Below are 27708 nucleotides of genomic sequence, written 5' to 3' on the forward strand. Positions count from 1 at the left end.
TTTCCGATATTATCCCATTTAATTATTTTTTTCTGGTTCGGCCACTGCTAACGACAAATAATCGTAAATGTATTTATATTTTTGAAGATGTAAATTTCTAATACAGAAAAATAGAAATAAAAAATCATGAGCAAAAATTATACTATTTAAGTTAAGAGAAATACAGTATACTGTTTATTACATTATTTACAAACTTACTAGAAAATGTCTGATTGAATGAGGTTTTATTTTGAAATTAATTTCAAACAGATTTGAAGTAATTCTCAATTTACTTCCATTGAGAAAGGACTTGCTCAGTAATTTCTTTCCTAATAAAAGGAAGTTCAAACACAGTTTTACTTAACGTTTCCCTGCAACCACACTTAACTATATTGGTTTGGTGTGTGTCTATAAACTCAGTTGGCAGAGCAAAGGAGTCCTAAATTGGGAATTTAGGACTATCTGCCATCAATTGATTAGAATTTGCATACAGTAGAGTAGCCAAAGGGGTAAATGAATGGATAAGTATTGAACCAAATGGGATCTTCCCCACAGGAGAGATGGGAAGAATTTATATACGATAAGGAAAATTTCTCTGACAAATATGAAATGCACCTAACAAATTCATCCATCTAATCGCATTGATCATTAATTATAAAGTCACCTCCATTTATAGACAACAAATTGAATTATTTGACTATGTAGCTTGGATGATCTGAGACAAGTTTCAACTATTAAGTTCAAGTCACATATAATCTATTTGGTAAAAAAAATAATAAAAAAAAAAGAAATTAATCCCGATTTTATAAAAGTCGTCTGCTGAATTTAATGGTGTTTTATAATTCGAATAACTCTTACGGTTTAGAGTGTTATTTATAAATTTATAAATTTCTGAACTTAATTTTTTTAAAAAAAGTAACAAAGTAATTCATTTTTCTTATATTATAATTCAATGGCATAAAATCTAGGGTTTGATAAAAGTTCATGCGCTTTGCTCCCTGCACTTTTGTGCAATTTCAGGTGCAGCTTTTATCCTCAATGTGTATGACTTTTAATTCCTTTTCAGAAGCTTGTAGGATGGGTGCAATTGTGGGGACTATGTTAATGTTTACTCTCTCTCAAATTAACGGGTGTCTCCAAGCTATAATCACCGCAAAAGCTAACCTTGAAAAATCAAAAACAGTAATAATTCCAATTTTGGTTCAATTTCAAACTAAATCATTAACCTAGTTTTTTTATTTTTGGTAACTGAAAAGTTCATACTTGGATAGTATAAATTCATCTTAGTTAATTACAGGTTCATGGATGATTATTTGAGTTTCATTATTTGGAAAATGCGGATTTTATGAAGAAATTATCAACTGGACTGTTCATCTCAATTTACGAAGAAAATAACTGGTCGACTAAATCAACTGTCAAACTTTATCGTTTGTTTTAACAACGGCATCAAGTGACAAATGGATAGGCTTTATTAAGCTAATGCATTTAGGGTTGTCGTTTGCTTTAACAACGCATCAAGTGACAAATGGATAGACTTTATTAAGCTAATGCATTAAGGGCTGTCGTTTTCTATCATCTGCCAAAAAGGGGGGAAAAAAAAAACATATTGATGTTGGAATGACTTTTCATTAAGGAAAGCATTTGGCATTTTGGCTGCAAAAGAAGGAAGAGAGTTGGTGGAGACTTTAGGGTAAATATTGCAAAGCTCGATGCATGAAATCCACTATTTCTCATGATTGTGAGCTATGGGTTTGAAGCGAATGCTTGAAAAAAGTTCACCAATTGCAATTGTAATTGTATTGGATTTTCTGCTTTATGTAAAAAGAAACTGCCAATCATTCATTCCTCTTGGTGCTGGTCAGACAGATAGAATCACCATCATTCTTTAACTTTCGCATTTCGAGTTCTATCCTTTTTTTTTTTTTTCCAAGTGTTTTTCCCTCATATCCTTAAAAAGCTATCTAGATTCTTTATAATAGAATGATTTTATTTTTACCAACTAATTAATTAATTCCATGCTTGGTCTGTGTGGGTTGACTTGTTGTGACCAGGAGGGAACACCTTTGTAGGGTAAAAGTCTTGCCCTTTTCTAATGAAAAATAATTTGGTTAACTGGTAATTAACATGTATAGCAAAGTTCCACCTTTTCTATATATAAATTGCTTGATTTTATGCTAAGAATGAAAAGAAGAGTCTTATCAATAACATAACTTTAGGAATATATAACTATTTATACATTATTCACCTTTTCAAGAAGGCAAAGTGGAATTATTGATTAACAAAAATTCTTTTTTTCTTTCACCCATATCCTAAATAATGCTATTGAATAAAAAAAAGAAAGATTTCCAAATGTACTCTTCATGAACAAGTGTAAATAATTAACAATAGATACCCGAAAACGCTCACACATTTGAAAAGTCTAAAGCAAAAACTTATATATGATCTAAATTTGTTTGCTTTATCTTATAAGGTAATTAGAAGATTAATTAGTAGAGAAATATATGTTGATTGGTTGATTATGCAAATTGTCCTCTTGGAAGAGAGTGGCAGACAAATGTTGACACCAGAAAGGTTTTTTACCACAGCGTGAGACATGCCTGCCGATGTAAAAGTATATAATGCCATGCATCCTTTGATATGACTCTTTTAAGTATGAGTTCACTTTTGATGCATGTGGTCTTCCTGTCTCTCATGCAATTATAATTATGATTTCTTCATGCTGATGATGATCATTAGTATTTAGTTATGTCTGAAACTATTTGTTAACTGAGATTTAGAGGGAAAAAAACCAGATTTTATCTCAAGTTATATATGCATGCGTAATAGCTTTCCTCATGTTGAGGGACATTTGATAATTCTAAACCATTAATATATAGAAACAGAAGATGTAGATGAGAGAGATGTATGCGTGGAAAACATTGGATAAAGCTGAAGAAGGGAAGTATAATTGAGGGTCGAAATAGGAATTTTTTCTGTTTTTACAATTTTCAATGGCGGACTTAGGCAAACAGTGTGCATGTCACATGAGAGAAAGAGATAGGGGAAGGAATTGTCTGGTAATAATGTATTAGATATAATAATGATGATAATGGTTTAAAAAACTGTCTTATTGTGTTTAGAGAAGGGACGGGTAGGGAAGGGTATGTTTGGTTGAGTTTCAAAACACAAATGATGAGGGCGATGACGATGGTTATGATGGTGATAGGCGAAAGCATCTTTCCAGCTCTAATGTCATGTGACTCTCTTTCTCTCTTGCCATGCAACTATTGCAAGTGACACCCATTATTACCAATCTAAATTTGTTCCGTATAGCACTGAGCAGGCGGATTTTAAATATTGAGGGATAAAAATAAGAGAGTTTTTTTTTATTATTTTTGGAAGGTAAAAAATAGAGTTTAGATTTTAAGATTTGAAAAATATTTATATATATATATGATTTAGGAGAAAACATTAAATTTTGACAGGTTTCGCCCATAAGTTGATAATTAAACTATAATTTTATCCTAATGAAACATAATTAAACATCGAAGGAATTGAATTGAATTGAAATTAATATAATTTATTACTAATAGTTGAATCGAGAATTGTACTATATAAAAACCTGATATAATAAGTCTTTAGTATACACTTTAATAGTTTATATTAGATTTATATATGTTCATTATATATATATATATATATATATAAAGAACATAGATACGAAATATAAATAGGCAACATCTTTAAAACGATGAAGCCATTTTTCTTGCAACAATAACAATATTATTATGAAGGCAGAAGGTTTAACATCTTTTGCTATAATAATAATAGTAAGTAGAATTTTAATGTTAATAATGTAATTTTGCTTTCAATTAGATTAGTTTAAATCTCAAAAACATTTCTCAAGATTTTTAACATTCCCAGAATACAGATTTGTGTAAAGAAATACGTGAAATATTACACATTACAGTGTATAGTTAAAATGCTGTCATTTTTCATATTTTACTATAATATGAATGATACTTGATTTTTTTTTTTTTTTTTTTTTTTTTTTTTTGATATCGGGTTGGTGTCCAGCCTTAGAACTGACTAGCGGACATGTGTAATTCCTGCTCTCCACCTTGAGTCCATGCAAAAATACTTGAATTTTGAATCACCTGAATAATTAAAATCTAAAATATTTGAAATTTATAGTCTTATGGGATGCAAACTTGTTTGTTCACAGGCCAGAATTATTAAAGACATGGTATTTATTTACTATTCTAAACAAAGAATCAGAAGCAACATTCATGGAGTCTTATTTTAGATTAGTTTTCAGGATAAAACTCCGTACAATATTTTCCAATGCAAAATTGGAGATGAAAAGTATTATTCATACAGTAGCAATATAATTCTAGCTAGTGGCTGTAGAACATGATCTCTACCAAATCACCCCATTACACTCCAGGAATAAGTTGGGAATTACTTGTGCCACACAGCATATTTATGCCCACAGGTTGCCAGTGTCCATTCTCTGCCAGATGGGCACCAGGATCCATCTCCAATCTTCATGCACACTTTCTCCCCAATCATTGCAGAATAGAGGTTTGGCTGGGCCTCAAAAATCCTGATAGATGATCGACTGTGGATGTCTTGGCGCTTTCTAATGTCAATCTGCAGACACAGTAGAAATTTTCTGAGGAGCTTTTCCTCGAGCAATGAATATTTAATAGATAGAAACAGAAACTTAGCATACCAGTTTCACTATTTGGTCATGAATGGAGGTATCCCAGTCATAAAACTGGTCATAGAAAACTGTTGGAATTCCTGGGTGTGTAAGTATGTATGCATAACCCTGCGTATAATAAAATGTCAGAAGCTAACATTTGAATAATATGATGAGGATTAAGAAGGTTTTTGGATCATAATTCAGATAATTAAACACAGATACGAACTAAGACAAAGCTGCAATTGATGCAATGTAAAATTACATGCATAAAATGGCTTGTGAATACTAAAAAATCTTGTAGCTTACATTAGAAATACCATCCAGTAGTGGGCAAAAAAAAAAAAAGGGGAAATCAAATACGGATTAAAGGAAGCAGGTTGCTGAGGAAAAGGACATGTCATTGTAGGATGTTCAATGCAAGCACTTCCTCTCGATTATATGCTGCCCGGTGCAAACACTTTTTCAGAGAATGATACTAAGATTTAAAACCTCAGGTCTGTGATGGCATTTCAAGAGGAGTACCAAAAATAACTTGAAATTAGAAAGCACCTAAACAAAAATGTGGAAAATATTGACAAATAATTAGAATTGAGCCTTGCATAATAAAGTCAATTATAAATTTGGATTGGATGGATGACCAGTCATTAGGAAAAGTCATGATGACATTACTTTGATCGCACCATGCGAATGCACATCATTTAACTTATGCAAACAAGCTTTACAGAGAAAATAACTTAGCATACCTCCATAACATGATTTGAAGGGAAGGGCCAATGGGCCTGCAAGAGTGAAATTATCATAAAGGTAATTAGGTCACATGGCAGAAAAAGAACTTGATATCTAAAGTCAGTGATATCACATTACAATATTACATACATGCATCAACATCCATGTGAGGAAATATCATTTTAGTCCAGGATGGATAATGTCTAGCTAATTCTCACCTGTTAGTAACAGTATTGAAAAATTCTAACTACTACCGATCAAACCGGAACAAAGTTTCATGACATGTCACAAGTTTAAAAAATTTTAAAGATGTATAAACAACTCAGCTTAATTCTAGGACATTACCTGTGTGCAAGTGTAAAAAATTGTTCAAACCAAATTTTCATCTCAATGACTAGAATTAGAAACAAAAGCTGAATCTTGGATAAAAAAGAACCAAATTTTGTTCCAAAAAAGTTCCAGTTGTAAATCATATTTTTGTATCTCTACCCTGATAAATACACTAAAGGAGAACACCTGAGTATTTCTTTCACCTGTTGCTGTTGAACACTTAATTTTACGCATGATGCATCCAACATTCAATTGCCAGTTTGCCACTCAAGAGAGTACTCTAGCCCATCAGCAACTCAAACATCAACTCAAAATGGATATTTCTAATTATTTACGCTTGAAAGTTCTCCTACATGATAAAACCTTTTTTTTTAAAAAGCAGCCAACCAAAATTCTTCCTAAATCGTCTAGCCGATAGTTACAACATATGCGTCTTTTGGTACCTGCGTTGAGCCTGTATCATGGTTATCAATGAATGTGACAGCCCTTGAGGGCCACCATCCCATTACACCTGGTGGCTTCCCTTGAGAGTCACGCAGACGCCATAACTGTCCCTTAACAGCTTCCTGCATGGCAGATGATGCATAAATATAAAGGGAGTTAATATCACTGAGAAACATGTAAATTACCGCCAGTAAGATTCACATGGATGTTACATATGGTTAAGCTTTCATTCATCTCCACAAGAAAGATGTCAACTAAATCAGCAAAGTGCATGGACCCTAATTACTTCCAGAAGCTAATATGTGAATGAGGCAATCACCCACATCAAAGGAGACATTCAGCAGGAAAAAGCAATCCACAATCCTAGGCAAAATCTTGTAGATTCCTCAAAAAAATTGACCACCATTTCCTTCTAAGTAGCAAATGTCCCTTAAAGTACCTGAAGAATTCCCTTCGTTGTGAAGTCAAATGCAGTTGAGAGCTGTCCAGTACCATCAATCCAATTCACGATCCGTTGACGGTGGCTATCTGGATAAGGCATTGACAAAACAATGTATACAGCACTCAGATGCCAGTGACAATTATGCTCAACATAAAGCAATGCTACTAAACATAAATAAGGAATTTTCAAGATAAAAAGGAAAGTAGCTCCAAAAAAAAAAAAAAAAAAAACCATTCCTGAAAGAACACCAAGCATAACGAACGAAAAAATTAAAGATCCCTATCAAAATCAAATCTTCCACAGAAGTAACCAGAATTCCAAATAAGATGATTTGGATAATGCAGTAGTTTTTAGGAACTTCATATGTCTGAACCTATCTGCTTCTAATAGTAATTGATTCAAAACTTCATATGTTTTTGAAGAAAGATTTTTCTATTTTAAGTCATAATCTCATCTATCAAAGGAAAACTATCACAAAGAAAGCATAAAGTGCTAGATGATTCAACCTTATCAATTAGAGCACTTTGACTTAATGCAGAAAAGAATTTACAAGAGGCCATGATTCTAAGGAATCAACCAAGGATATCGGGTAAGTATGCTATCATGTACGAATAAAAATTCATCCTGTTTTCTTGCCCCAAAAAAGTGTGCTATTGATGCAGGAGATGCACAAAATGAAAATAATACCTTGGTTGTATTCCAAATAACAGCCATTGTAGTTGCAAGAATCCCAATATTCCCCAACAGAAAATATTGGCCTTGCTGCTTCAATGTATTCTTTCGCATATTTTGCCGAGTAACTAAAAAATGCAACATTTTGGAGACATAAGTATTGATGTGGAAAAGGAAACTAACAAAATACAGTAATTTGCACGCGCAGAACAACAGTTACCCTCTTGCGAAATCAAAGCGAAAGTCTTGAAAGCCAACTGTGTTACGTAACCACTTCAGCCATCCTATAATATCTTTCCGAACAAAATGTTGGGTATGATCAATATTCGGAACCCCTTGGAAGTTGTCACCCGTGCTTCGATTACCCTGGAATATACATTAACAGGTCAAGAACCCCTATATTACAACTTGCATCCAAATTATTTTCAAGAAATAATATAAGCAATGCTCAAGTCATGTTAATAGGTAAACATAATCTGCCTCTGTTCATCTGTCATAGTCAAGAGTGTCGGATGTGTAATCCCTCCCAATCCCATTCCATTCGGAACACCCACTCAAAGATACACGACAGGCCTTGTAAGTGCATAGCCCTCCTATCCCTCCCAAGTTTGTTCAGTAGTTACATAACAGAACAACAAAAATAAAAGAGTATCCACAACAGTAAAAAGTTTACCAGAACCTAAGAAACAACTGGCTTGCTGAGTAGGATAACTACACATGCATTAGAGTCGCTAAGAAAAGTTCCAATATATCAGAATAGTTACCAGGCCACCAGTACAAGATGTGACAGCACGTTCGTCCCATGGCATTGGAATCCCATCATAACGGTTATACTTTCCACCATGCCCTTGGGTAGTCCCAACACGGTGATTAATGACAATATCGGCCATGGCCCTTACTTTATGTTGCTTCATTTTTTGAAGTAAAGCTTTTAAGAGGTGTTCAGAACCATATGAAGAGTTTAGACAATAAAGATTCTGCGGAAGGTAACCTGTAATTACAAAATTGACAGTTAAAAAAAAGAACTACCCTTTTTTTAGGTGTCTATGTGGGATTGAATATCAATCTAATATTCTTTTACCTTCAGGTGCAAAGGACTGAGTAGGTGGTGGTAACCATGCTGAAGTAAACCCAGATTTTGCAATGTCAGCAACCTTCTTTTCTAAATTTCTCCACCAGTCGTGCTTATGAGATTCCCAGTTAAAAGCCTGTTGAGCAAAGTTTCAGTCAGATCTACACATACACACCGGCAGAGGCTTTCGCATTCTATGTTTTTTGAGGTAAGGGAAAAAAAAAAAAAAATTCATATGCACCAATACCAACAGTGATGGAACCCCTTTCATTTGAGTTTACCTGCAAAAGTATTTCTCTTCCATTGCGGACAGCTGAACCTGAAGACAAATAAGCAAGTAGATTTAGAAGACCAGACTGATTGTCAGGATCAGATTGAAGCAGAGCAAACAAACATTGGGAAGAAAAGAATCAGCATACCGATATCTGTCTGCTGGTTATTTTCATCATATCCCTGCTGCATTTTTGAGAAAGTACACAAAAAAGAAGAATTAAAATAAGGGTTAATATTACGAAATCAAATGCAGCCACATCTACCTAATAATCGATAGACTCGATTTTGGAAGAGCATGCATGGGAAATAGTTTAAAATATGAAATAAAAGTCCACAAAAGTGTTGTACTATCTGCAGAGGAAAGATAATAGTATTATAATCAGAGGGCTGAAGAAGAAGCAAGAGGCATACAATGTAACCCATGTCAAATCAATCGGTGGCTATCCACAATTTTGACGCCGGATCGTATAAGTTGGGGCACCAAGCAAATAATCTGCATCCCCAGTTCAGTATCAACGCATTATTTTTGAAGTGCACTCAATATAAAGAATTGCACTAGATTTAGACAAGCAACAAAAGAGACCAAGTCTGAGCACTTTTCAATTTCTAAATAAATAAGAGAACAAAGATGAACATGCTTGGCAACGTAATCAGGTTCCAGAACAATTAACACGAATATTCAAATTGAAACAAATGCAACAACAGTTCTCCGAGATAGTTAACCGGCAGAGAGAAGAGAAAGGCAAGAACTTAACAATAGAAAGGAGAACAAACAGACGGGGAAGGGCAATTACCAAAGCTAAAGTTAGCGATCGCAGCGTGGGTATGTTCTAGCTACCTTCGCCTTTTAAATAGAAAAGAAACGAAAAGCTTGGAGAATTTCGTTAAGTCCACTCAATTGGAATCAGCTGTTGGCTCCATAAATTTCGAAAAAGCTTAGAGCGAACATTGAATTTGTACGAGAAAAAGGACTCCTTTGTGCGATAGCAGCCTTCGACGCAGAATATTACAGATTGCACAGGAAAAAGATATGAAAATGGGGAATTTAGGAAAAGGGTATCAGCTTTTTGAAATGGGAGAGTAGGACAGAGACTCTCCATCTTTCGACGGTTAATAGAGGCATTCGAATCGGCCAATCAGGGTTAGGATCTTGCGAAAGAAAACATTTGTCTTGAGGAGTAATAAGGTCTACAGGGACGCGTGGAGGTTTTGAGTTGCGAAGGACTATGGAGACTAATGCGGCTTAGCTTCACAATAACGGGGAAAGCGTAGCAAATAAGCGATTGCGCGGGACTGTGTTTTGGCCGGTGGAGATGTGACTGCAACGACGTTTGTCATTTCTAAATGGTGGGCGGAGAGATAAGTTGAAGTTTCTGGTAGGAAAATTAAAGGCGCAAAATCTGTGGTTCAAATAGCTGTTATTTTAAAACCTCGCTTTTGCCGCCATAAAAACAAACGTCGCTGGAAACTGGAACTGGACGGAGTTGATGCCTCTCCCTCCTCAAAGTCGCTCCCTCTTTAATTCGATTCTAGAGTGTACCCATCAGAAAAGCCTCCAAAGAGGCAGGGCTCTACACGGTCAGATTATAAAATCCGCTTCTTCTTCTTGCATATATCTTGCAAATAGTCTAGTTAATTTCTACGCCAAGTGCGGTAATTTACCTAAAGCCAAGCTCGTTTTCGAACGAATTCGCGACAAAGACGTGATATCATGGAATTGCCTTATCAATAGCTACTCCCAACAGGGGCCTGCAGGCTACTCCCTTGTCATGGAACTATTTAAAAGCATGAGAGCAGAGAATACCTTCCCAAATGCCCACACTTTTGCCGGTGTTTTCACTGCCGCTTCGAACTTGTCCAGCGTTTTCTGCGGTCAGCAGGCCCAAGCTCTTGCCATCAGAACGGTGAGTTTTTATGATGTTTTTGTTGGGAGTTCTCTCCTTAATATGTACTGTAAAGCGGGTCTGCTTTTGGAGGCTCGCAAAGTGTTCGATGAAATGCCTGAAAGGAACTCGGTTACATGGGCTACTATGATTTCTGGGTATGCGATCCAACGGCTGGCTGGAGAGGCTTTGGGGATTTTTGAACTGATGCGTAGAGAAGACGAGGGTTTGAATGAGTTTGTCTTCACTAGTGCTCTTAGTGCTTTGGCCATCCCTGACTTCATTGATAGTGGCAAGCAGATACACTGCCTTGCAGTTAAAAATGGGTTGTTAGCATTTGTTTCTGTTTTAAATGCACTTGTTACCATGTATGCTAAATGTGGGGGCTTAGATGATTCTCTTCAAGTGTTTGAAATGTCAAGTGATAAGGATTCTATCACATGGTCGGCTATGATCACTGGTTATGCTCAAAGTGGGGATTCTCATAAGGCTTTGAAGCTCTTCTCTCGCATGCATTTTGCTGGGATCAATCCTAGCGAGTTTACCCTTGTTGGTGTTCTTAATGCTTGCAGTGATATTGGAGCTGTTGAAGAAGGAAAGCAGGTGCATAACTATTTAGTAAAGTTGGGATTTGAATTCCAAATGTACATAATGACTGCTTTGGTTGACATGTATGCAAAATGTGGTTGTACAGCAGATGCTTGGAAAGGATTTAATTATTTACAAGAACCTGATATTATTCTGTGGACATCCATGATTGCAGGGTATGTGCAGAATGGGGAGAATGAAGATGCTTTGAGCTTGTATTGTAAAATGCAGATGCAAGGGGTTTTGCCCAATGAGCTAACAATGGCCAGTGTCTTAAAAGCTTGTTCAAGCCTTGCTGCTTTGGATCAAGGAAGGCAAATTCATGCCCGCACAATTAAGTATGGACTCAGTCTGGCAGTTCCAATTGGAAGTGCTCTTTCAACAATGTATGCAAAATGTGGGAGTCTAGAAGAGGGAACCCTTGTCTTTAGAAGGATGCCTGAGAGAGATGTGGTCTCATGGAATGCAATGATATCTGGAGTTTCTCAAAACGGGTATGGACGGGAAGCTCTGGAACTCTTTGAGGAAATGCGACGAGAGGGCACAAAGCCAGATGATGTCACATTTGTGAATGTTCTCTCTGCTTGTAGTCACATGGGATTGGTGGAGAGAGGCTGGGTGTATTTCAAAATGATGCTTGATGAATTTGGTATTGTCCCAGGAGTAGAGCACTATGCCTGCATGGTTGATGTCCTAAGTCGTGCAGGGAATCTTAGTGAAGCAAAAGAATTTATTGAGTCAGCAAAAGTAGACCATGGCTTGTGTTTGTGGCGGATTTTATTGGGTGCATGTCGGAACTACCATAATTATGAATTGGGAGCTTATGCAGGCGAGAAACTAATGGAGTTGGGCTCACAAGAATCATCTGCCTACGTGTTATTGTCAAGCATCTACACTGCCTTGAATAGACCAGAAGATGTGGAGCGGATCAGGAGCATGATGAGGATTCGAGGAGTGAGCAAGGAACCTGGCTGTAGCTGGATTGAACTCAAAAGTTGTGTTCATGTGTTTGTTGTTGGAGACCAGATGCATCCGCAGATTGGAGAAATAAGAGCAGAGATACGAAGATTAAGCAAACAAATGAAGGATAAGGGTTGCCGACCTGATTCTGATTCTGCATCTATAACATTATCAAGTTAATGCAGTATGCATTCACACCATTCTTGTTCATTTTGGTACATTGAAAATTTTGAAGAGGGGGTCGCCAACTATTGAACCCCCAAGGAGCACTGAGAGAGGCAATCAACCTGTCCTCTTTTGCACCAATCTACTCAACTTAATTAAAAACAGAATTTTAACCCTCAGATCAGATGCATTTATTTTTCTAGATTTAAACCTGATATTGTTTTTAATTCTTCATGTCTATTTTCATGAATGCATGCGTGGCCCTGTTTGATGGCAATCCAATAGTTCACCTGTTCTAAAATTAATATATGACCTTTCCCCATTGTAAAATTCACCTGTTCTTCCAATATTTACCGCTCTGGTCCATCCAAGTGTAGAAATCTGAAAGATGGATTTCTGAGAAAGTACTGGTAGCACAAGAAAATCTGGAGGATGTTTCTTTTATCAACGATCACATGGAAATTTCGCTTTCTGGTTGATTTGGTGAGTATGTTTTGTTAAGAAAAGAAAAAGGATAAAAATATTAAAGTGACCCCTCTTACAGTCTGTCTTATTTACTTTATTACTTGGACTGATATGCCACTAAGCTACTGGTTGTCAGAATGCCAAGAGATACAGTTCGTAGGACTTGAGATTAAACGGTTGCTGATTTGTCATCAACTTGGGAACGAGATGTACTGTCTACTTCCTATCTCAGAGTAACATTCCTCTGTAAAGCAAAAATAAGATTATTTCCTAGGGTTTTACTGGGGGATAGACATCTGACCTGAGAATAGTAATAGAAAAGTCGATCGCTTTTAATCATTGAAGATGGAAAATCCAGACTCAAAAATCACCACATACGCACCACAGCAAGAGGAACCGGAGCATAAAAAGCCAAGAATGTCCACCACTACCTCCGACGATGAAGAAACAGCCCTTGGAGATACCACCGCAACAAAAAAGCTTAGGTACAAGCGCCGCAAAATCGCAATATTCTTCGCATACTGCGGCGTGGGTTATCAGGGAATGCAGAAAAACCCAGGCGCCAAAACTATCGAAGGTGACCTTGAAGAAGCCCTCTTTCAATCCGGTGCCGTCCCGGAACATGACCGTGGCATCCCCAAGCGGTATGACTGGGCTCGCTCGGCTCGCACTGATAAGGGCGTGAGCGCTGTGGGACAGGTGGTCTCAGGGCGGTTCTACATCGACCCGCCAGGGCTTGTGGAACGCTTAAACTCGAATTTGTCATCCCAAATTAGGATATTCGGGTACAAACGAGTAACGGGGTCGTTTAATGCCAAGAAGTTCTGCGATCGTAGAAGGTACGTGTATTTGATTCCCGTTTTTGCTCTTGATCCGAGTTCGCATCGTGATAGGGAGAGTGTATTGGCTAGTTTGGGGTCTGGTAACGAGCTTGTCAAGTGTTGGGAGTGTTCAGAGAGAGGGCGGAAGGTAATTGGTGCAGTGGGTAACCGCAGTTTTGAATCAAAATCTTTTGTTTCTCACACAAGCATTTCATCGAATGATGGAGATGCTATTGTGAAATCTGAAATTAAAGAGGATACTAGTGTCACTGCTGACAATGCAGCAGATGACGGTGATAATATAAATGCTGAATTCGCAGAGGAAGCTAAGGTCTCTGAAAATAATTGTGCCCAAACACAATCTGCAATACCTAAGTCAAGAATTTTATTGAACAATATAGGTGCTAATACCAAACCTGATACTACAGAGGAACTTATGGTGCCTGTGGACCATGCCGATGATGTCAATGCAAAATCAGAAAGATTAGGGGATGATTTGAAGGTTGGAGAAGAGAAAGTTGATGGAGAGGAGCAAGTGATGGAAGGAAGTGTGTTTTGTTATGGAGAGAAGGAGAAAGAGAGGTTCAATAGAATACTGAGTTATTATGTGGGGAGTCACAATTTCCATAATTTTACCACCAGGACTAAAGCTGAAGATCCTGCTGCCCGGCGTTACATTATTTCCTTTGACGCAAAGACCACTGTTACTGTTGAAGGCATTGAGTTCGTAAAGTGTGAGGTTGTAGGTCAGAGTTTCATGCTTCATCAGATACGAAAGATGATTGGTGTTGCTGTGGCAATCATGAGGAACTGTGCCCCTGAGTCATTGATATCAACTGCCCTACAAAAGTAAGCACTTAGTTTGATTTATTTCAGTTCTGCTGCTTTCATGGTCATTTGAGTTTTTGCTAATCCATGTTATTTTCTAGGGATGTGAACATTAATGTGCCTACAGCCCCTGAGGTTGGTTTATACTTGGATGAGTGCTTCTTCACATCATATAACCAGAAATGGAAAGACAGCCATGAAGAGCTCTCCATGAAAGTTTATGAAGAAGTAGCGGAGGACTTCAAGGTGACATACATATATTCCCATATTGCATCAACAGAACATAAGGAAGGTACTGTAGCATTGTGGTTGCATTCTTTGAATCACCGAAACTATCCTGATTTGCTTCCTAAGAACTATGGAGATACCAATGGTGAGAAATGTATGGAAATGTAGAATGTAGCCGAGTGAACGTAGAACACTGTAAGACTCTGCACTGAGCATTCACCCACAAAATATTTATTTTGTTTTGACTTCATTACAAGCATTTGGTTGGTTTTCAATTACTCATTTCTATTATAGTTAGCTTTTGTTGACCGTTGCACGGATTTTATTTAGAATACTACTTATAAGAACACAGATTGTATCTGGTTTTTAGGTGTTATGCAGAAGCATTTAGCAAACAGATATTGGAGTTCTTGTTACATCTGAGTATTAACCATCTCAGCTTAAAGCTCTCTTCCTTGCAGATGGCACTAGGGACTTCTTTTGTTTGAAATGTTATATTTATATAATAATGCAAGCTTCTTGCAAAAGCAAAATAGGTAAAGTTATCTCCAGAAATTTTATTGTCGCTCTGTTTTTGGATCATCTTGTCCTGAGGAACTCTGTTTCACCAGTTAAAGATTGCTTTTCTAAGATTCGATATTCGGGAGAGTTTCACCTTGTCTGTTATTCATCCATCTAGTGCCAAACATGAACAAAACTCTTGTCCATCCAAATGCAAGAGCTGGAACACAAATGATTGTCAATAAAAGAGAGCATATGTTTCATTATCCTCCGTATTCTTGCATTCTACTTCTGTTTGAGCTTCTGAATTACATTATAAAATTACAATAAAAATTAAAAAATGAATGAAAGCAAATGAAAAAAGGCCTTAATTGTAACTTACTATATTAATTTATATTATAATTAACTAATATTTGTAGTTATTTGTTTTAAAAAAAAAAATCTGGTCCAAATTTAATTGGGTAGCTTCAAGTTTCATATCCAATCAAAAACGTAGTTTCATGAGTTCGGTTTCAGTTGTTCGAGATATAGGTCAAAATTGACTCAGAATCATCAGTTAAAAATCAGTCTAAAGCCACTTGTTGAATCGGCCAAATTGAAATCGGACCAGAGCAGATGAGTTAAAAAAGGTGAGGGCCGATTCAATTCAAATTCAAGCCTTTTAAGTCTTAAGATCCTAAATTATTGGTTCATTCAATTGAAACGACCGGCTTGTCGAACCCAAACAGCCAGTTCACCAGTTGCAGTAGTACGAGTCCACAAGACGGTTGGGTTGAATTTCAGCATATACGTCATCACTGATCTCTAAGTACACTTTGGATACAAATTATTGACTGAAAATTTTCGTCTGGGAGAGAGAAGCGACAAGAGATGGCGGTAGACTGGACTCAACTCCCGCCTGAACTCGTAGAAACAATCTCCAAAAGCCTCACAATCTACGCTGATTACCTCCACTTTCGAGCCGTATGTCGTACATGGAGATCCTCCATTCCCAGAACCCCCAACCACCTTCCTCCTCAGCTACCATGGCTCATGCTTCCTCAATCCCAATCCGATCAATCTCACCGCGCCTTCTTCAATCTCTCCACCAACAGATTCCATTTCCTCAATCTCCCCGAGGCCTCCCATCGGAAGCGCCACTGCGGCTCTTCTCATGGCTGGCTTATAATCCTCGACGATTCGCCAATCATTCTTCTCATAAACCCTCTCACGCGAGCAAAGTTGTCCTTGCCTCCGGTCTCCAGTTTCCCTAACGTTGTTAGCTTCAATTACTCTGATATTGGTCGAGAATACGCACTTCGAAATTCATTGGGCGATCGTTGCACTCGTAGCTTGAGGCAAATGCGGGATTGGTTCATCAAGAAAGTGATTTTATCATGTAGCCCGTTGACAGAAGGCAATTTCGTGGCCATGGCGATTCTTAATCAAACAGGCGATTTGGCTTATTGCAGAAATGGAGACCAATCCTGGACTATTATAGAAAACGCACGCTATTTTAGCGAAGATGTTGTATGTTTTAACGGATTGTTTTATGCAGTCAATAAAGCCGGCCAAATTGCAGTTTGTGACGTTAATGGTGATTCGCCTGAGGTTTGGTTTATCGAAACGCCTAGGCAACATGGTGGTGATTTGCAGTATCTGGTTAGTTCTGAGAATGAATTGTTATTAGTAACCAGGTATTTGGATCTTGAATTTGAAGTTGATCATCCAGATATGCAGCCACATTTAATCTATAGAACGATGCGGTTTGAAGTTTCTAGATTGGAGTGGGGCGGGCCACGGTGGGCGAGGATGAGAAGTTTGGGTGATAAGGCGCTGTTCATTGGTGAAAATACTTCGTTATCATTGTCAGCTAACGATTTCTTTGGTTGTATGGGAAATTGCATATATTACACCGACGATTACTCGGATACTAATTATGATGACCACTTTGGAGAACATGATTTGGGTATTTTCAAGCTATGGGATGGAAGCATTGAATCTTTGCCTTGCTATCCGCGACATTCTCGTTCTCGCTTAAGATGGCCTCCACCACTTTGGGTTTCTCCCAATCCATGCTAATTTCAGATCTTTGAATGTGAGTACAAGTATCTTTCTTGATTTGCATATTTGTAATTGTAACTACATGAATAACTGGTTTGTCATCTTTTGTTGTTGTATATTGTGCCTGTATATGCTTGTTTATTTACATGTTAATAAATGTAATATAAGTGATATAGCATGAGTTCGTTCTAGTGAAAATTTATTCCTCACTGATGATCTAAATGTTCTGCAAGTTCTTGATAATGGTTGAAGAGCTAATGTTTTATCAAGGACTACTGTACTGGTTAGCATCATATGGAGACATTTCCAAAAATCTTGAAAACTGTTAGCTTGGGAAGTGAGAACTTGCATGTAGTGGGTATTGATGTGAGCTTAGTTTATGTATCTTTCTTTTTGCAGAGATGCAGGCCTTAGTTTCATCAAAATAAGAGAGTACATTACAAGCAATGTATATGGATATTAGATAGATTTACTTTAGATATTATGGCACTATATTGTTGGATAAGTCATCATTTATAGAGCCAAGAATTTTTGGAGATTAGGTTGATTCTGCCCGTTCTAGTCGGACATAATTCCCTGAGGTTACAAATATTGAACTGCCTGTTCCATGAAGTAATAAGTCTGTTAATTGCATAGAACGAGTTGCATGTGCCTAGACGTTGTTGCTTAGAAATGGAGCTGTATGTTATGCACATAAGCAAAAACCTTCAACTCTAAAAGGTTGAAGATCAAGTGTACGGGATTCCTAGGAATGCCATTGGGAGTTGTTTTAGAAATGTTGTTTTAGAAATTTTGAATTCCTTTGCCAATTTATTAGATAAGGACACGAGTGTTCTGTGTCTTAATCTGGGTTCATCTTCTATTTTATTCACCATACGGCGTATGAAAGCACTTTAGTAATGTCCTTGAACATACGAAATATGATTAAGGTTCCATTTGAAGTTGGATTAGTTCCAAAGATCTCAAATTTGATTGAAAAGGAAGCAGGCAATACTCTTTATCTTGCAGGCATAAATAGAACTGGCAGTGCCAAATTCTAAATGCGACTCAAGTATTTAAAGAGCCCATCTAATCGAGCATTGATTTCCCTTTAGGGATTAACTCTCTTGACTGTATTTCTGTGACTTTTATCTCAGAAATGGCTTGTAAACGTCAAATTTCTTTAAAATACTTAAAAATCTCACCTATATTTCATGCTCTCGAACTGAGAACCTGGGCCACTAGGTCTTCAAACCACTTATCTTTGGGCTTAATGCTCCCATCATCCTATTAGGCCTAAACCTGAATAATTTAGTCGAAATAGTACTCTTTGTTTTTTTTTTCTTTCGTGTACAACATAATGGACAAAATTTTTCGATTTTCCTGACGCAGTGCCACAACGATAAGGTCATTGAAATTTTAGGCATATATACAAGCAAAGTTCTAAAAATGAGAGCACAAGCATCATCTCCTATGCAATACATCGCATCGAATACGAAGAAACTGGACTGTCCATAGAAGGACCATAGTAAACTCTTGGGTGGTCACTCTCTAATCCATAATCCATCGTCGGACGGTACTCGAGCTCTTCATCATGATCGTAAGCAAAATCCGGTATCTCTATCTCATTCCTCCTAACGTGATCCCACAGAAACTCTAACCTATTTAGAAACTTTAACTTCCAGTATAACCTGCTTCACGATCAACCAAACCAAAATCACTAATCAGCGCAAGTTTTTTACAGACGTAAATCTTAAGTTATTCACAAAAACGCAATTAAGAAAATTAATTAAAATTTCATTGTTTAAGAACTCATAATCACACGAATGAGAGCGCTTTCCAAGTGGAGGCCTGACACAGAAGCTAAAATGGGCCAGGAGAAGATTTGCGTGTCTGGCTTAATAATAAAGAAAGGGAGAAGGAAACTTACCCTCCACTGAAAAGAAGACGACCAAAAGTTGCAAGGAAGAGCCTGGATTGTAGGCCAGGGTGCACAAAATAAACCGCCTGGAGATTATTCTTGACGTTGATCGGAATTGCCTCATAAATTGATCGTAGGGCTGAGATTCCAGGGAAATTCTCGCTCCTTTGAACATCGGTATGCACATACACAACAGAGAAAGGCTCTCCCTCCAATTTGGGGAAGATTTTCTCCACCAAATAGTTGTTCAACGCCTCATTGCTCACCAGCCGAGCTGCTCACGAAATTGCAATTAACAGAAAAATTAAAAACCAAACTAAATCTACGGTAGTCCAATATGATAAAAGAAGGATTTTTAAAAGAAAGGCAAGAAACTGAAACGAATTAAAAACAAACCTTGAAAAATAATCTTTAAACTCAAATATCAAAGAGAAAAATGCATGACATGCAAATACTCTGATATTATATTATGTAATACCAGGGAAGAGCTTGCCGATGACGCGAAGAACCTTACGGCCACGCTTGTCTCGGCCTTGGATCTTGAAGATCTCAAGTTTCTCGATGAGATGTCGTTGGTCGGATGGAGAAAGTAGAGTAGCAGGAGAGGAAGAGCTCATGATAGTTACTAACTGCTATTTTGCGGAGGTTGGTTTTAAGAGGGAATCTGTAATAAAGAAAGTAACTTTGAAAGGGTTGGTTGAATCTGATGGGTTTTTATAGAAAAAAGTCCAGGATAGGGACTTATCCATATTTTGGCCCTCTAAAACCGCTGATGCTGTGTTATATGATGGGAGAGGATAAAAAGGGATATTCTAAAGCATCTTCCGTTTTTAGGATTGAGCCGAACCGAGTCTGACTTAAACTCAGTGACACGCATGGGCGCTCTTTGGTCGCATCTGGGTTCTAATTCTAAACTCGAATCTTGATTAGAGTTATGGCCTCATGGGCCGGCTAAATGTTAGCGGTGATTAAGAAGACGTAATCCCGTAGAATTATTATTATTATTATTTTCGTAATTGCTACTATAGGTTTGTGTGTGACTTGAACTTGAAGTCTTCAACCTTATCCGCGGGACAAACCTACCATTTGTAACGAAGAATTCACGCGGTTTGGGAAGAAGTTTTTATGGTAAGCAAACTGTTTATTGCCACTTGTGCATTATTGATTTGTCTATTGTTTTTCTTTTTTATTTGTTTTGTTTATTTATAAGATGTTATGTGCGGTGGCACCCATCAGATATACACTCGCGAGGCAAGTTCCATCACATCAATCCATGTCTGTTCCTTTTTTTTCTTTTTGCCCCTTAGAGGATATGCATTAATAACTTGAAACGTGACAATTGCAATTAGCAAATATGGATTACATTCTATGAATTGACTTTTAAAAAGATGTTTATTGGAAATATTGGTGTCCAATTCATATAATATATTATCCTCTCATCCAGATTTATATATGTACAGTTTCATAAATAACATTTTAATACAAGAATAAGGTGAATCATATAGCAGTGGACACCAAAATTGGAATTTTAGCAATTTACCTAAAATCTATTAATCAAATCGAGAATGATTGGATATTAACTATTTTTAAAAAAAATAATTAAGGATGTTAAAAAAAAACAAAGGAATCCTTTCAACGCCATGTCATTTTTCAAGCGAAAATGGATGATTTTCAAACTTTACCAATTATAAAATCCTCTGACCCTATAGGAAAGGCTCAGGAGGATGTAAATTCTTAAAACTGTGCGGGCATTTGATCCTAACGCTGTCAATGACAGCATCCAAAACAATAACGCAGCGGGCCAACGAGCACGAGAGAGTGGAGGTTTTATTTTATTTCTTGTTATTATAACAATTCGCGGGGTTCAAAAATTCTAAAGAGGGGTCAGGGAGAGGATAGACCTGGCCCACCAGCTCCAACAATTATATACTTAAAACAAATGTATTAAATTCCCATCACTATTATTAAAATTAAAATAATATAATCTGCGGAGCAAACGACGATATAAGCATATTAATGAAGGAAAATGACGCCTTACGAAGTGACAATATATTTGAATCCTACTATTTTCTATTTTTTCTAAAATTATATTTTATTTTCATTTTTTAAAAGATAATTTTTAAAAGGCGATCTCAAAATATTCAAGAAATATATTAGAAGTATATTAAAGGTACTAAAAGGCGTTCAAAATTAATAAAAATAAAAAAAAATTATAGAACATATTTTTAGTCTAACATAGGTACGATACAGAAACGTTCAATTTTTTAAGGTGCGGTGCTTCTTATTAGACCAGTACAATTGCCTTTCGTGCCGGTGGAGAAAGAGAACAAGAGACGAAGAAGCCGGTCATGTCCAAAACAAGGTATAGAATGCCGTTTTGCAAAAACCGTGAGCGGAAAAGAAGGTGAAATGAGTGAAAGTGGGGGGCACGCAGAGAAAGTAAAAGGGCCAAAGTCAAGCCGACCGCTCGGCTTTTAAAGCTGTTTCAGGATTTGGAAATGTGCTTTCCAGAATTAAATTATTTACATCTCATATTCTCATCTTCCTATGCTATTTCTTGGTCGTTGGGTCTCTGGCTTCCTATGCTTCAATTGAATAATTCCACTCCACGCTCACAGGACGGTTTCACTTTGTCGGTTTGCCACATCATTCCTCTTAAAATAACAGTACTAACCGACTGGTTCCACTATTTTATTGGGAATTTTCACGAGGAGATGGCAGCATCCACATTGTTTTATGTCCAAAATATGAAAACGTTTCTTTTGCTGACAGAATACAATTATTGCAAGTGAAACTGGTAGAAATGTTGAGATATGGAGGCACCGCCTACCTTAGCCCAAAAATACAAAAGTGGGTTTCTAGTTTGTACTTTCAATTGAACCCATCACTATATAAAGTTCTATGATTGGGCCTCGGCCCTTCCCGGTTTAGACAGGAGCTTTGCAAACCTAGTTCTACCTTTACGTTGAACAACCAGACTTCATTCAATAGAAAAGTTGAATGTAATTCATATCAACAATGTCATACAGGTGTTTTCTGTCTGTCTGTACATGTATTCTTGGATATAATAGTTTGAAGCAGAGAATTACCAGTAATCTCCACAAGAACACAATCCGTTGGCAAAATGGTGAAACCGCTTTGTGTCTCGAATTATTATTGTGCGCTCCTCAATCAGTGAGATGAATTTTGCAGCGTTGTGACAATCACCACATATTCTAAGGTTCTTTGTTATAATCAATGGCATATTAGCATCAGTCACTAATAGTCCAAATGCAATGGCTAACTTCTCACTGTGCTTATTGATCAGATCCTCTTTCACATCGTCACTGACATCATGTAGAACAAGTTCTGTTTTTGATGCATATCCAGCTTTTCTAATCCTCCCAATGACTTCCTCCAACTTGTTATATATTCGCTCTGTCTCAGGGTGAGATTGATCGCCCATTACAAAGCGACGAATTTTGTTTCCATACTCAATATAACTGCATCCAGGATTTCTGATCACATTTCTTTCCTTCATTAATGCCCTCACCTTTGAAGCATCCTTCCATTGACCAGCTGCAGAATACATATTAGATAACAAGATGTAGTTTCTAGAGTCTGATGGGTCTAAAGCAAACAATTGCTCTGCAACTTCCTTTCCAAGTTCAACATTACCATAGACCCTGCATGCGCTCATAAGAGCTCCCCACACACCGGAATTTGGCTCCATTGGCATGCTTTTGATAATATCATAAGCATCATCAAGAAGTCCAGAGCGACCCAAAATATCAACCATGCATGAATAGTGATCCAGCCTAGGTTCTACTCTGTAAACTTTAGACATAACCTGGAAATAATGTTTTCCCTCTTTCACTAGCCCCGAATGGCTACAAGCACTTAACAAGTGAGTGAATGTAACATGATCAGGCACCAAACTGCCTCTGACCATAAATTCAAAATGTTCTATTGCTTCTTTCCCACAACCATGCACTGCATAAGCTGCAAGCATGGCAGTCCATGCAACTGCATCTGGATTAATCATCTCTTGAAAGACCTTTCTAGAAGTACTCAATACACCCAAGTTGGCATACAACTTTAATAATGCAGTTGCTATAGCCAAGTTCATATTGAGACCACAGCTAAAGATGTAACCATGAATAGCCTCTACCGTTTTCCTTACACCTAGATTTTCACATGCCTGAAGCAAAATTACCAGAGTGGCTTGATCGGAGACAAACATAGCCGTTCTCATCATAATAAAATATTTCATTCCTTCCTCTGCCAATCCCATTTGAACATGAACTGCTATGACTGAATTCCATGACACTGAATTCTGCACTGGCATTTCCTGAAATAATCGACAAGCTGCATCCAAATATCTAGACTTTCCATACAAGTTAATAAGAGCATTAGCAACTTTAACCTCCAAAAGCATACCTAGTTTCAATGCAAACCCGTGAACGAACTTGCCCACATCAAGAGCTCTCGTATCAGTACAAGCTGAAATTACAGGTAGAAGTGTAGCTCCATTAAGTTTCATATCAGTTTCAAGTCTGATCCTGTAAAATGCATTTATACAGTTACCCAGATCCCCTTTACGTGAAAACCCAGAAATAAGAGAATTCCAGGAGACCAAGTCCTTGTCAGGCAATTCATCGAACAATTTCTTTGCATCTTCTTTGCACTCCAATCGAACATAAGCAGACACCAGTTGATCACCCAGGAAGCCGTGATTGTAACTTAAGGATTTGATTACTCTGCAATGAAGCGCTTGGCAATGAGGTATCCAGGTACAAGAGCTTATAGAAATTATTAGAGCAGACACAGTGGAGTCTACTGAATTTGAACATGTGAGAAACTTGGGGAAAGATTGAGAAGGAAAGGCATTGCAAAAATTTCTTCTTGAGCTGATAAATTTGAATGAAAGCAAACGTTGATAAATTCTCATTATCATCTTCCATCGTTATTATTACAATTCAATTATCCATAAAGAAACCAGAGATCAAAATAAATAAATAAATAAAATCAGATGATAGGCAAATGTTCTTGAGAGTGTGTTCGAGGACATAAAATGGGCCCAAGGATTCGGCCCTTATAAATTGAAAATTGGGCTTCAGGTTCTCAGGTTCACAGCATTACTCAGCCTATCTCCCTATTTGAATGGGCCGAAGCTTGCTTGCTAAAACATAGACAGCTGTTTATATTGAAAGAGAAAATATGAAAATAATTCCTATCCAGAAAATGAAAACATGTTAGAGATGAAGGATTAAGATATTAAAGATTCAAAAAAAATACAAGGAACAAAATATTAGATATGAACGATGATATGATTTTAAAAGATTGATAAAAAAATCTCAATGTGTAAAAGAAAAAATTACCAAAAATGACCTAATTAATTTCTTGATTCTCCATAAAGTATTATTATTGTTACATAAATAAATTTTATTAAACTAAGCCATTTTGATATAGATATTTGTTTGTTGTGACCTGACATCAAAAGAGTAAGCTGAAAAAATTTCCTCCGTGTATATTAGCAGACGAGTCGAGTTTATAATTTGGAAGGTCAAAACAAGTTTCAATATGGATAATGGATAATAAGACAGACCCACATAAAATCCATCGGCTACTGAACCAGCATTAAAAGATAAAAGCAAAGGGCTTGCTTCATTGCTTTAAAATTTTTTCAATCGAAGCGTATGATTCTCTGATTTCTGATTTCTGATAGTTTCCTGTAAGCAGTAATTGACCAGCTCCATGCACTGGACTGCACTAGATACCAATTCCAAAAGCCTATATCTTCCAACAGATGTACGATAAGATATGGTCAGACTGTATCAGAACGAGAAGAGAAAGTGCATGTCAACGTTGGTAGAAAGAGAGAGAAAAGAGATCACCAAATCAAAGCTCGAAGCAGCTGTAACTTTGTCAGGCTTCGAATGACACGAGAGAGAAATGGAGAGAGAGAGAAATAGAAAAGTAAGCTACGTAGAGTGTAATTATAAACATAGCCTGTGTAAAATAAATAACCCTTTAAAGAGTTTGGTTCAGTCAGTCTGGTTGGCCATTAAAAATGCCAGAAAAAGCCAATTTTGATTAACCGTTACCTCCCACGCAGCGGGCTTCTTCTTTAATTCTGGCTTCTCTCAGTCTTAGAGACTTAATTACCATATCTTATATTTGGAATCATCATTGTTGTTTCTCTTTCATCTTCCTGATTTCCAGGCGACTGAGATAAAATGTCGCCGGCGGCGAAGAAAAATGCTCATGATGGAGTGGAAGACAAGCGTTATCCTGCTCCTCTTGCTTCTCATGAAGAAGTTGTTAAGGACCCTCTTACTTTCTGGGACACTCTCAGGCGCTTTCATTCTATAATGGGGACAAAGTTTATGTAAGCCTTCTTTCCTCCTCCATTGAGTTTCCTTGTAGATTATTAGTTGGAGTTTCTTCCTTTGGCTGAGATATTGCTTGCCATGTGAATAAAGGGTGTGTTTTTTTTTTTTTTTTTTTAAATGAAAGTTTGGTTTCTATTATTCTTTTGGCTGATGCTTTTAGTAATCATTCTTCTTTTATTTTTAAGGATTCCTGTGATTGGAGGGCAAGAGCTAGATTTGTATATTTTATATGTAGAGGCCACTAAAAGAGGTGGCTATGAGAAGGTTCGGCTCTGTTTCTAATCTGTTGATGGCATGAAAGTGAACTATCAACTTTTTTTTTTTTTTTTTTTTTTTTGTGCTTAAATAGAAATGATGTCTTGTGTGCAGGTTGTTCAAGAAAAAAAATGGAGGGAAGTGGGTTCTGTGTTTAACTTCTCTCCAACAACAACCAGTGCTTCTTTTGTATTGAGAAAACATTACTTTGGCCTTCTTTTCCATTATGAACAAGTTCATTTCTTTAAGGTCCAAGGTCCAATATGTTCTACAACAGGTAACTGAATGCTCTTCTCTTTATTTCTTTCCCGCATGAGTGTCTCTAATTTTGGTTCAGTCATGGTACATCCTTTTTCTTTTTGGACCTTTATTGGGTGAGCTAATTAGTCACTTGTCCTTTTTTTTTTTTGCCAGTAGTAACCCATCTTTCTTTAATTTATTCATTTTATCTATCAATTTTATTGCCCTGCAGCTGCATCTCCTGGAAGACCTGAATTGGCTATTGTGGAATATTCCCCTAAACCGACAAGGGCTTGTCCTGATCCACCTACTGGAGGTGAAGTATTGTTGCCAATGTTTCCATTTCATTGCTTTTATGAAATGTATGCAATTGGATAAAAAGGTTTTGCAGCCATACACCACAAATATTTCAGCCCCATAATCTTGTATTTCTGAGTTAGTTAAATAGTCAGTTGAGAAATGTTTGAAATTATAGTTATTGACCAGATAATTTTGATTTTGAAATTCCCATCATTTGATGTGAAGATGGATACCTTATAGTCCATGTCATTCTTATATGGTCTTCCTGTTGTTGCTGTCTGTAAGTGACTGTAGGCTTACCTGTTTTTTATTTGTATGATACAAATTCATCAAAGTTTCATGCATCACACTGGTCTTATAGAAATGAAAAATTTTGATTCTGCTGAGTTCTATCACTAATAATTATCTTATTTATGCAGGATCTTCATTTTCAGCTATTGGAACTATTGATGGGAAATTTGATTGTGGTTATCTAGTGTCTGTGCAAGTGGGTTCAGAGGTGCTTAGTGGAGTCATTTACCATCCAGATAAAATAGGCACATCTTCTTCTATTGTCCAATATAGTAATGCTCTTATTCCATTCACTAGAAACCGTAAACCTCGATATTCCGGCCGGAGGAGGAGAAGCAGACGAGGAGGGGACCCCAGCCACCCTAAACCCAATAGAAGTGGTTATAACTTTTTCTTCGCTGAAAAACACTATAAGCTTAAATCTCTATACCCAAACAGAGAAAGGGAGTTTACCAAAATTATTGGTCAGTCATGGAGTAATCTCAGTGCAGAAGAGAGGATGGTATAAATATATACATTATAAAGCTAACATCTTCCAATGTTACATTTTTGGCACCTAGCATATAGTTTAGAACATACAATTCTTCCTGTTGTAAAAACAAGATAGTAAAGCTAGATTTACTGTTTTCATCGAGCTCAGGTTGATGTTCTGTTATTTTCTTTCTCATTGTAGGTATACCAGAATATTGGAATGAAGGACAAGGAAAGATACAAGAGAGAGTTGAAAGAGTACAAAGAAAGACTAAAGCTTAGGGAGACCACGGAAGTTGTGAGAGCTGATTACTAGAGCTTCAGGAAACAGGAAATTGAATCAAGCTAAAGAATCTAGTGCACGTTTCCATGTGTAGATGTAAATTAATTTTCAATATAGGTTTTCTCATGAAGTTCTTGTTTATGGATTTCATACAGCTTCCTGTAGAAGTGATTTATCTCATTTGGTTAAGCCTTGAAATGGATAACAAATTGAGGCTTATTGGTATGGTAGAGAGCGGATGCGGCATTATTCAGTCACAGGGGAGCAAAAATGATATTGCGGCCCTCCATTTGGTCAAAGCAGATCTTTCGTGCTTCAGCCCATCTGTTGTCAAAACGACAACGGCAAAGCGCTGGGAGTGTTACCGTCACCAGCCAGAAAACGAAATATTGGTTTCTCGTGCACAAGGAAAAGTTTTGACAAGAAAATTTTTCCTGTCGGGAAAAGTTCTTGTGGCCTGAAAAAGGAAACTTTTTTTTTTAATTTT

General features: G+C 37.0%; 7 protein-coding genes across 9 annotated transcripts; 4 read left to right on the forward strand and 3 right to left on the reverse strand.

The window, feature by feature from the left end:
- Positions 1 to 4232: 4232 nt before the first annotated feature.
- AMY2 (alpha-amylase-like 2) lies at positions 4233 to 10459 on the reverse strand. Of its 3 annotated transcripts, none has more exons than XM_020679771.3 (13): positions 10430 to 10459; positions 9037 to 9118; positions 8772 to 8808; positions 8634 to 8671; positions 8362 to 8488; positions 8045 to 8271; positions 7501 to 7646; positions 7296 to 7408; positions 6606 to 6694; positions 6166 to 6288; positions 5410 to 5445; positions 4694 to 4792; positions 4233 to 4611 (listed from the first exon to the last, which is right to left on the reverse strand). In XM_020679771.3, exons 2-13 carry the CDS (start codon positions 9046 to 9048, stop codon positions 4420 to 4422), a joined length of 1239 nt encoding a protein of 412 aa, XP_020535430.1. In that variant the 5' UTR covers positions 9049 to 9118; positions 10430 to 10459; the 3' UTR covers positions 4233 to 4419. The 3 variants fall into 3 exon arrangements, with proteins under 3 accessions (XP_020535430.1, XP_020535431.1, XP_012073704.1); XM_020679772.3 differs by lacking the exon at positions 10430 to 10459 and adding an exon at positions 9420 to 9719 and having other exon boundaries at positions 8772 to 8805; XM_012218314.4 differs by lacking the exon at positions 10430 to 10459 and adding an exon at positions 9420 to 9715.
- LOC105635272 (Tetratricopeptide repeat (TPR)-like superfamily protein) lies at positions 10034 to 12498 on the forward strand. Its single transcript, XM_012218313.4, has one exon. The coding sequence runs from the start codon at positions 10113 to 10115 to the stop codon at positions 12234 to 12236; it is 2124 nt and encodes a 707-aa protein (XP_012073703.1). The 5' UTR covers positions 10034 to 10112; the 3' UTR covers positions 12237 to 12498.
- Positions 12499 to 12639: 141 nt separating this feature from the next.
- Positions 12640 to 14979, forward strand: LOC105635275 (uncharacterized). The gene is made up of 2 exons (XM_012218315.4): positions 12640 to 14356; positions 14437 to 14979. Exons 1-2 carry the CDS (start codon positions 13032 to 13034, stop codon positions 14729 to 14731), a joined length of 1620 nt encoding a protein of 539 aa, XP_012073705.1. The 5' UTR covers positions 12640 to 13031; the 3' UTR covers positions 14732 to 14979.
- A 778-nt stretch (positions 14980 to 15757) lies between these two features.
- LOC105635276 (F-box protein SKIP23) lies at positions 15758 to 17285 on the forward strand. Its single transcript, XM_012218316.4, has one exon. It carries the CDS (start codon positions 15935 to 15937, stop codon positions 17123 to 17125), a length of 1191 nt encoding a protein of 396 aa, XP_012073706.1. The 5' UTR covers positions 15758 to 15934; the 3' UTR covers positions 17126 to 17285.
- A 1111-nt stretch (positions 17286 to 18396) lies between these two features.
- LOC105635277 (uncharacterized) lies at positions 18397 to 19740 on the reverse strand. The gene is made up of 3 exons (XM_012218317.4): positions 19486 to 19740; positions 19017 to 19281; positions 18397 to 18777 (listed from the first exon to the last, which is right to left on the reverse strand). Exons 1-3 carry the CDS (start codon positions 19622 to 19624, stop codon positions 18558 to 18560), a joined length of 624 nt encoding a protein of 207 aa, XP_012073707.1. The 5' UTR covers positions 19625 to 19740; the 3' UTR covers positions 18397 to 18557.
- A 1431-nt stretch (positions 19741 to 21171) lies between these two features.
- LOC105635278 (Tetratricopeptide repeat (TPR)-like superfamily protein) lies at positions 21172 to 24044 on the reverse strand. Its single transcript, XM_012218320.4, has one exon. It carries the CDS (start codon positions 23941 to 23943, stop codon positions 22093 to 22095), a length of 1851 nt encoding a protein of 616 aa, XP_012073710.1. The 5' UTR covers positions 23944 to 24044; the 3' UTR covers positions 21172 to 22092.
- Positions 24045 to 24714: 670 nt separating this feature from the next.
- On the forward strand, positions 24715 to 27362 carry LOC105635279 (HMG (high mobility group) box protein with ARID/BRIGHT DNA-binding domain-containing protein). The gene is made up of 6 exons (XM_012218321.4): positions 24715 to 25377; positions 25567 to 25645; positions 25751 to 25913; positions 26109 to 26192; positions 26596 to 26969; positions 27141 to 27362. Exons 1-6 carry the CDS (start codon positions 25226 to 25228, stop codon positions 27252 to 27254), a joined length of 966 nt encoding a protein of 321 aa, XP_012073711.3. The 5' UTR covers positions 24715 to 25225; the 3' UTR covers positions 27255 to 27362.
- Positions 27363 to 27708: the final 346 nt, after the last annotated feature.

This window comes from Jatropha curcas, chromosome 9, assembly GCF_041381405.1.
Source record: "Jatropha curcas cultivar XTBG-Jc1 chromosome 9, XTBG_Jcur_1.0, whole genome shotgun sequence".
NCBI classification, from domain to species: domain Eukaryota; kingdom Viridiplantae; phylum Streptophyta; class Magnoliopsida; order Malpighiales; family Euphorbiaceae; genus Jatropha; species Jatropha curcas.

What these genes read in the sequence shown, in the direction of transcription:
- LOC105635279 (XM_012218321.4), top strand. Translation starts at nt 25,226, where the DNA reads ATGTCGCCGGCGGCGAAGAAAAATGCTCATGATGGAGTGGAAGACAAG. An exon ending in ATAATGGGGACAAAGTTTAT is followed by an intron (nt 25,378 to 25,566) that starts GTAAGCCTTCTT and finishes TTTATTTTTAAG; the next exon opens with GATTCCTGTGATTGGAGGGC. An exon ending in TCCAATATGTTCTACAACAG is followed by an intron (nt 25,914 to 26,108) that starts GTAACTGAATGC and finishes ATTGCCCTGCAG; the next exon opens with CTGCATCTCCTGGAAGACCT.
- AMY2 (XM_020679771.3), bottom strand. An exon ending in CAACGAAGGGAATTCTTCAG is followed by an intron (nt 6,289 to 6,605) that starts GTACTTTAAGGG and finishes TCTGCCATGCAG; the next exon opens with GAAGCTGTTAAGGGACAGTT. An exon ending in CTTCAAATCATGTTATGGAG is followed by an intron (nt 4,793 to 5,409) that starts GTATGCTAAGTT and finishes TATTATACGCAG; the next exon opens with GGTTATGCATACATACTTAC.
- LOC105635278 (XM_012218320.4), bottom strand. Translation starts at nt 23,943, where the DNA reads ATGATAATGAGAATTTATCAACGTTTGCTTTCATTCAAATTTATCAGC.
- LOC105635275 (XM_012218315.4), top strand. Translation starts at nt 13,032, where the DNA reads ATGGAAAATCCAGACTCAAAAATCACCACATACGCACCACAGCAAGAG. An exon ending in ATATCAACTGCCCTACAAAA is followed by an intron (nt 14,357 to 14,436) that starts GTAAGCACTTAG and finishes GTTATTTTCTAG; the next exon opens with GGATGTGAACATTAATGTGC.
- LOC105635276 (XM_012218316.4), top strand. Translation starts at nt 15,935, where the DNA reads ATGGCGGTAGACTGGACTCAACTCCCGCCTGAACTCGTAGAAACAATC.
- LOC105635272 (XM_012218313.4), top strand. Translation starts at nt 10,113, where the DNA reads ATGCCTCTCCCTCCTCAAAGTCGCTCCCTCTTTAATTCGATTCTAGAG.
- LOC105635277 (XM_012218317.4), bottom strand. Translation starts at nt 19,624, where the DNA reads ATGAGCTCTTCCTCTCCTGCTACTCTACTTTCTCCATCCGACCAACGA. An exon ending in CATCGGCAAGCTCTTCCCTG is followed by an intron (nt 19,282 to 19,485) that starts GTATTACATAAT and finishes TTTCGTGAGCAG; the next exon opens with CTCGGCTGGTGAGCAATGAG. An exon ending in CGTCTTCTTTTCAGTGGAGG is followed by an intron (nt 18,778 to 19,016) that starts GTAAGTTTCCTT and finishes ATCGTGAAGCAG; the next exon opens with GTTATACTGGAAGTTAAAGT.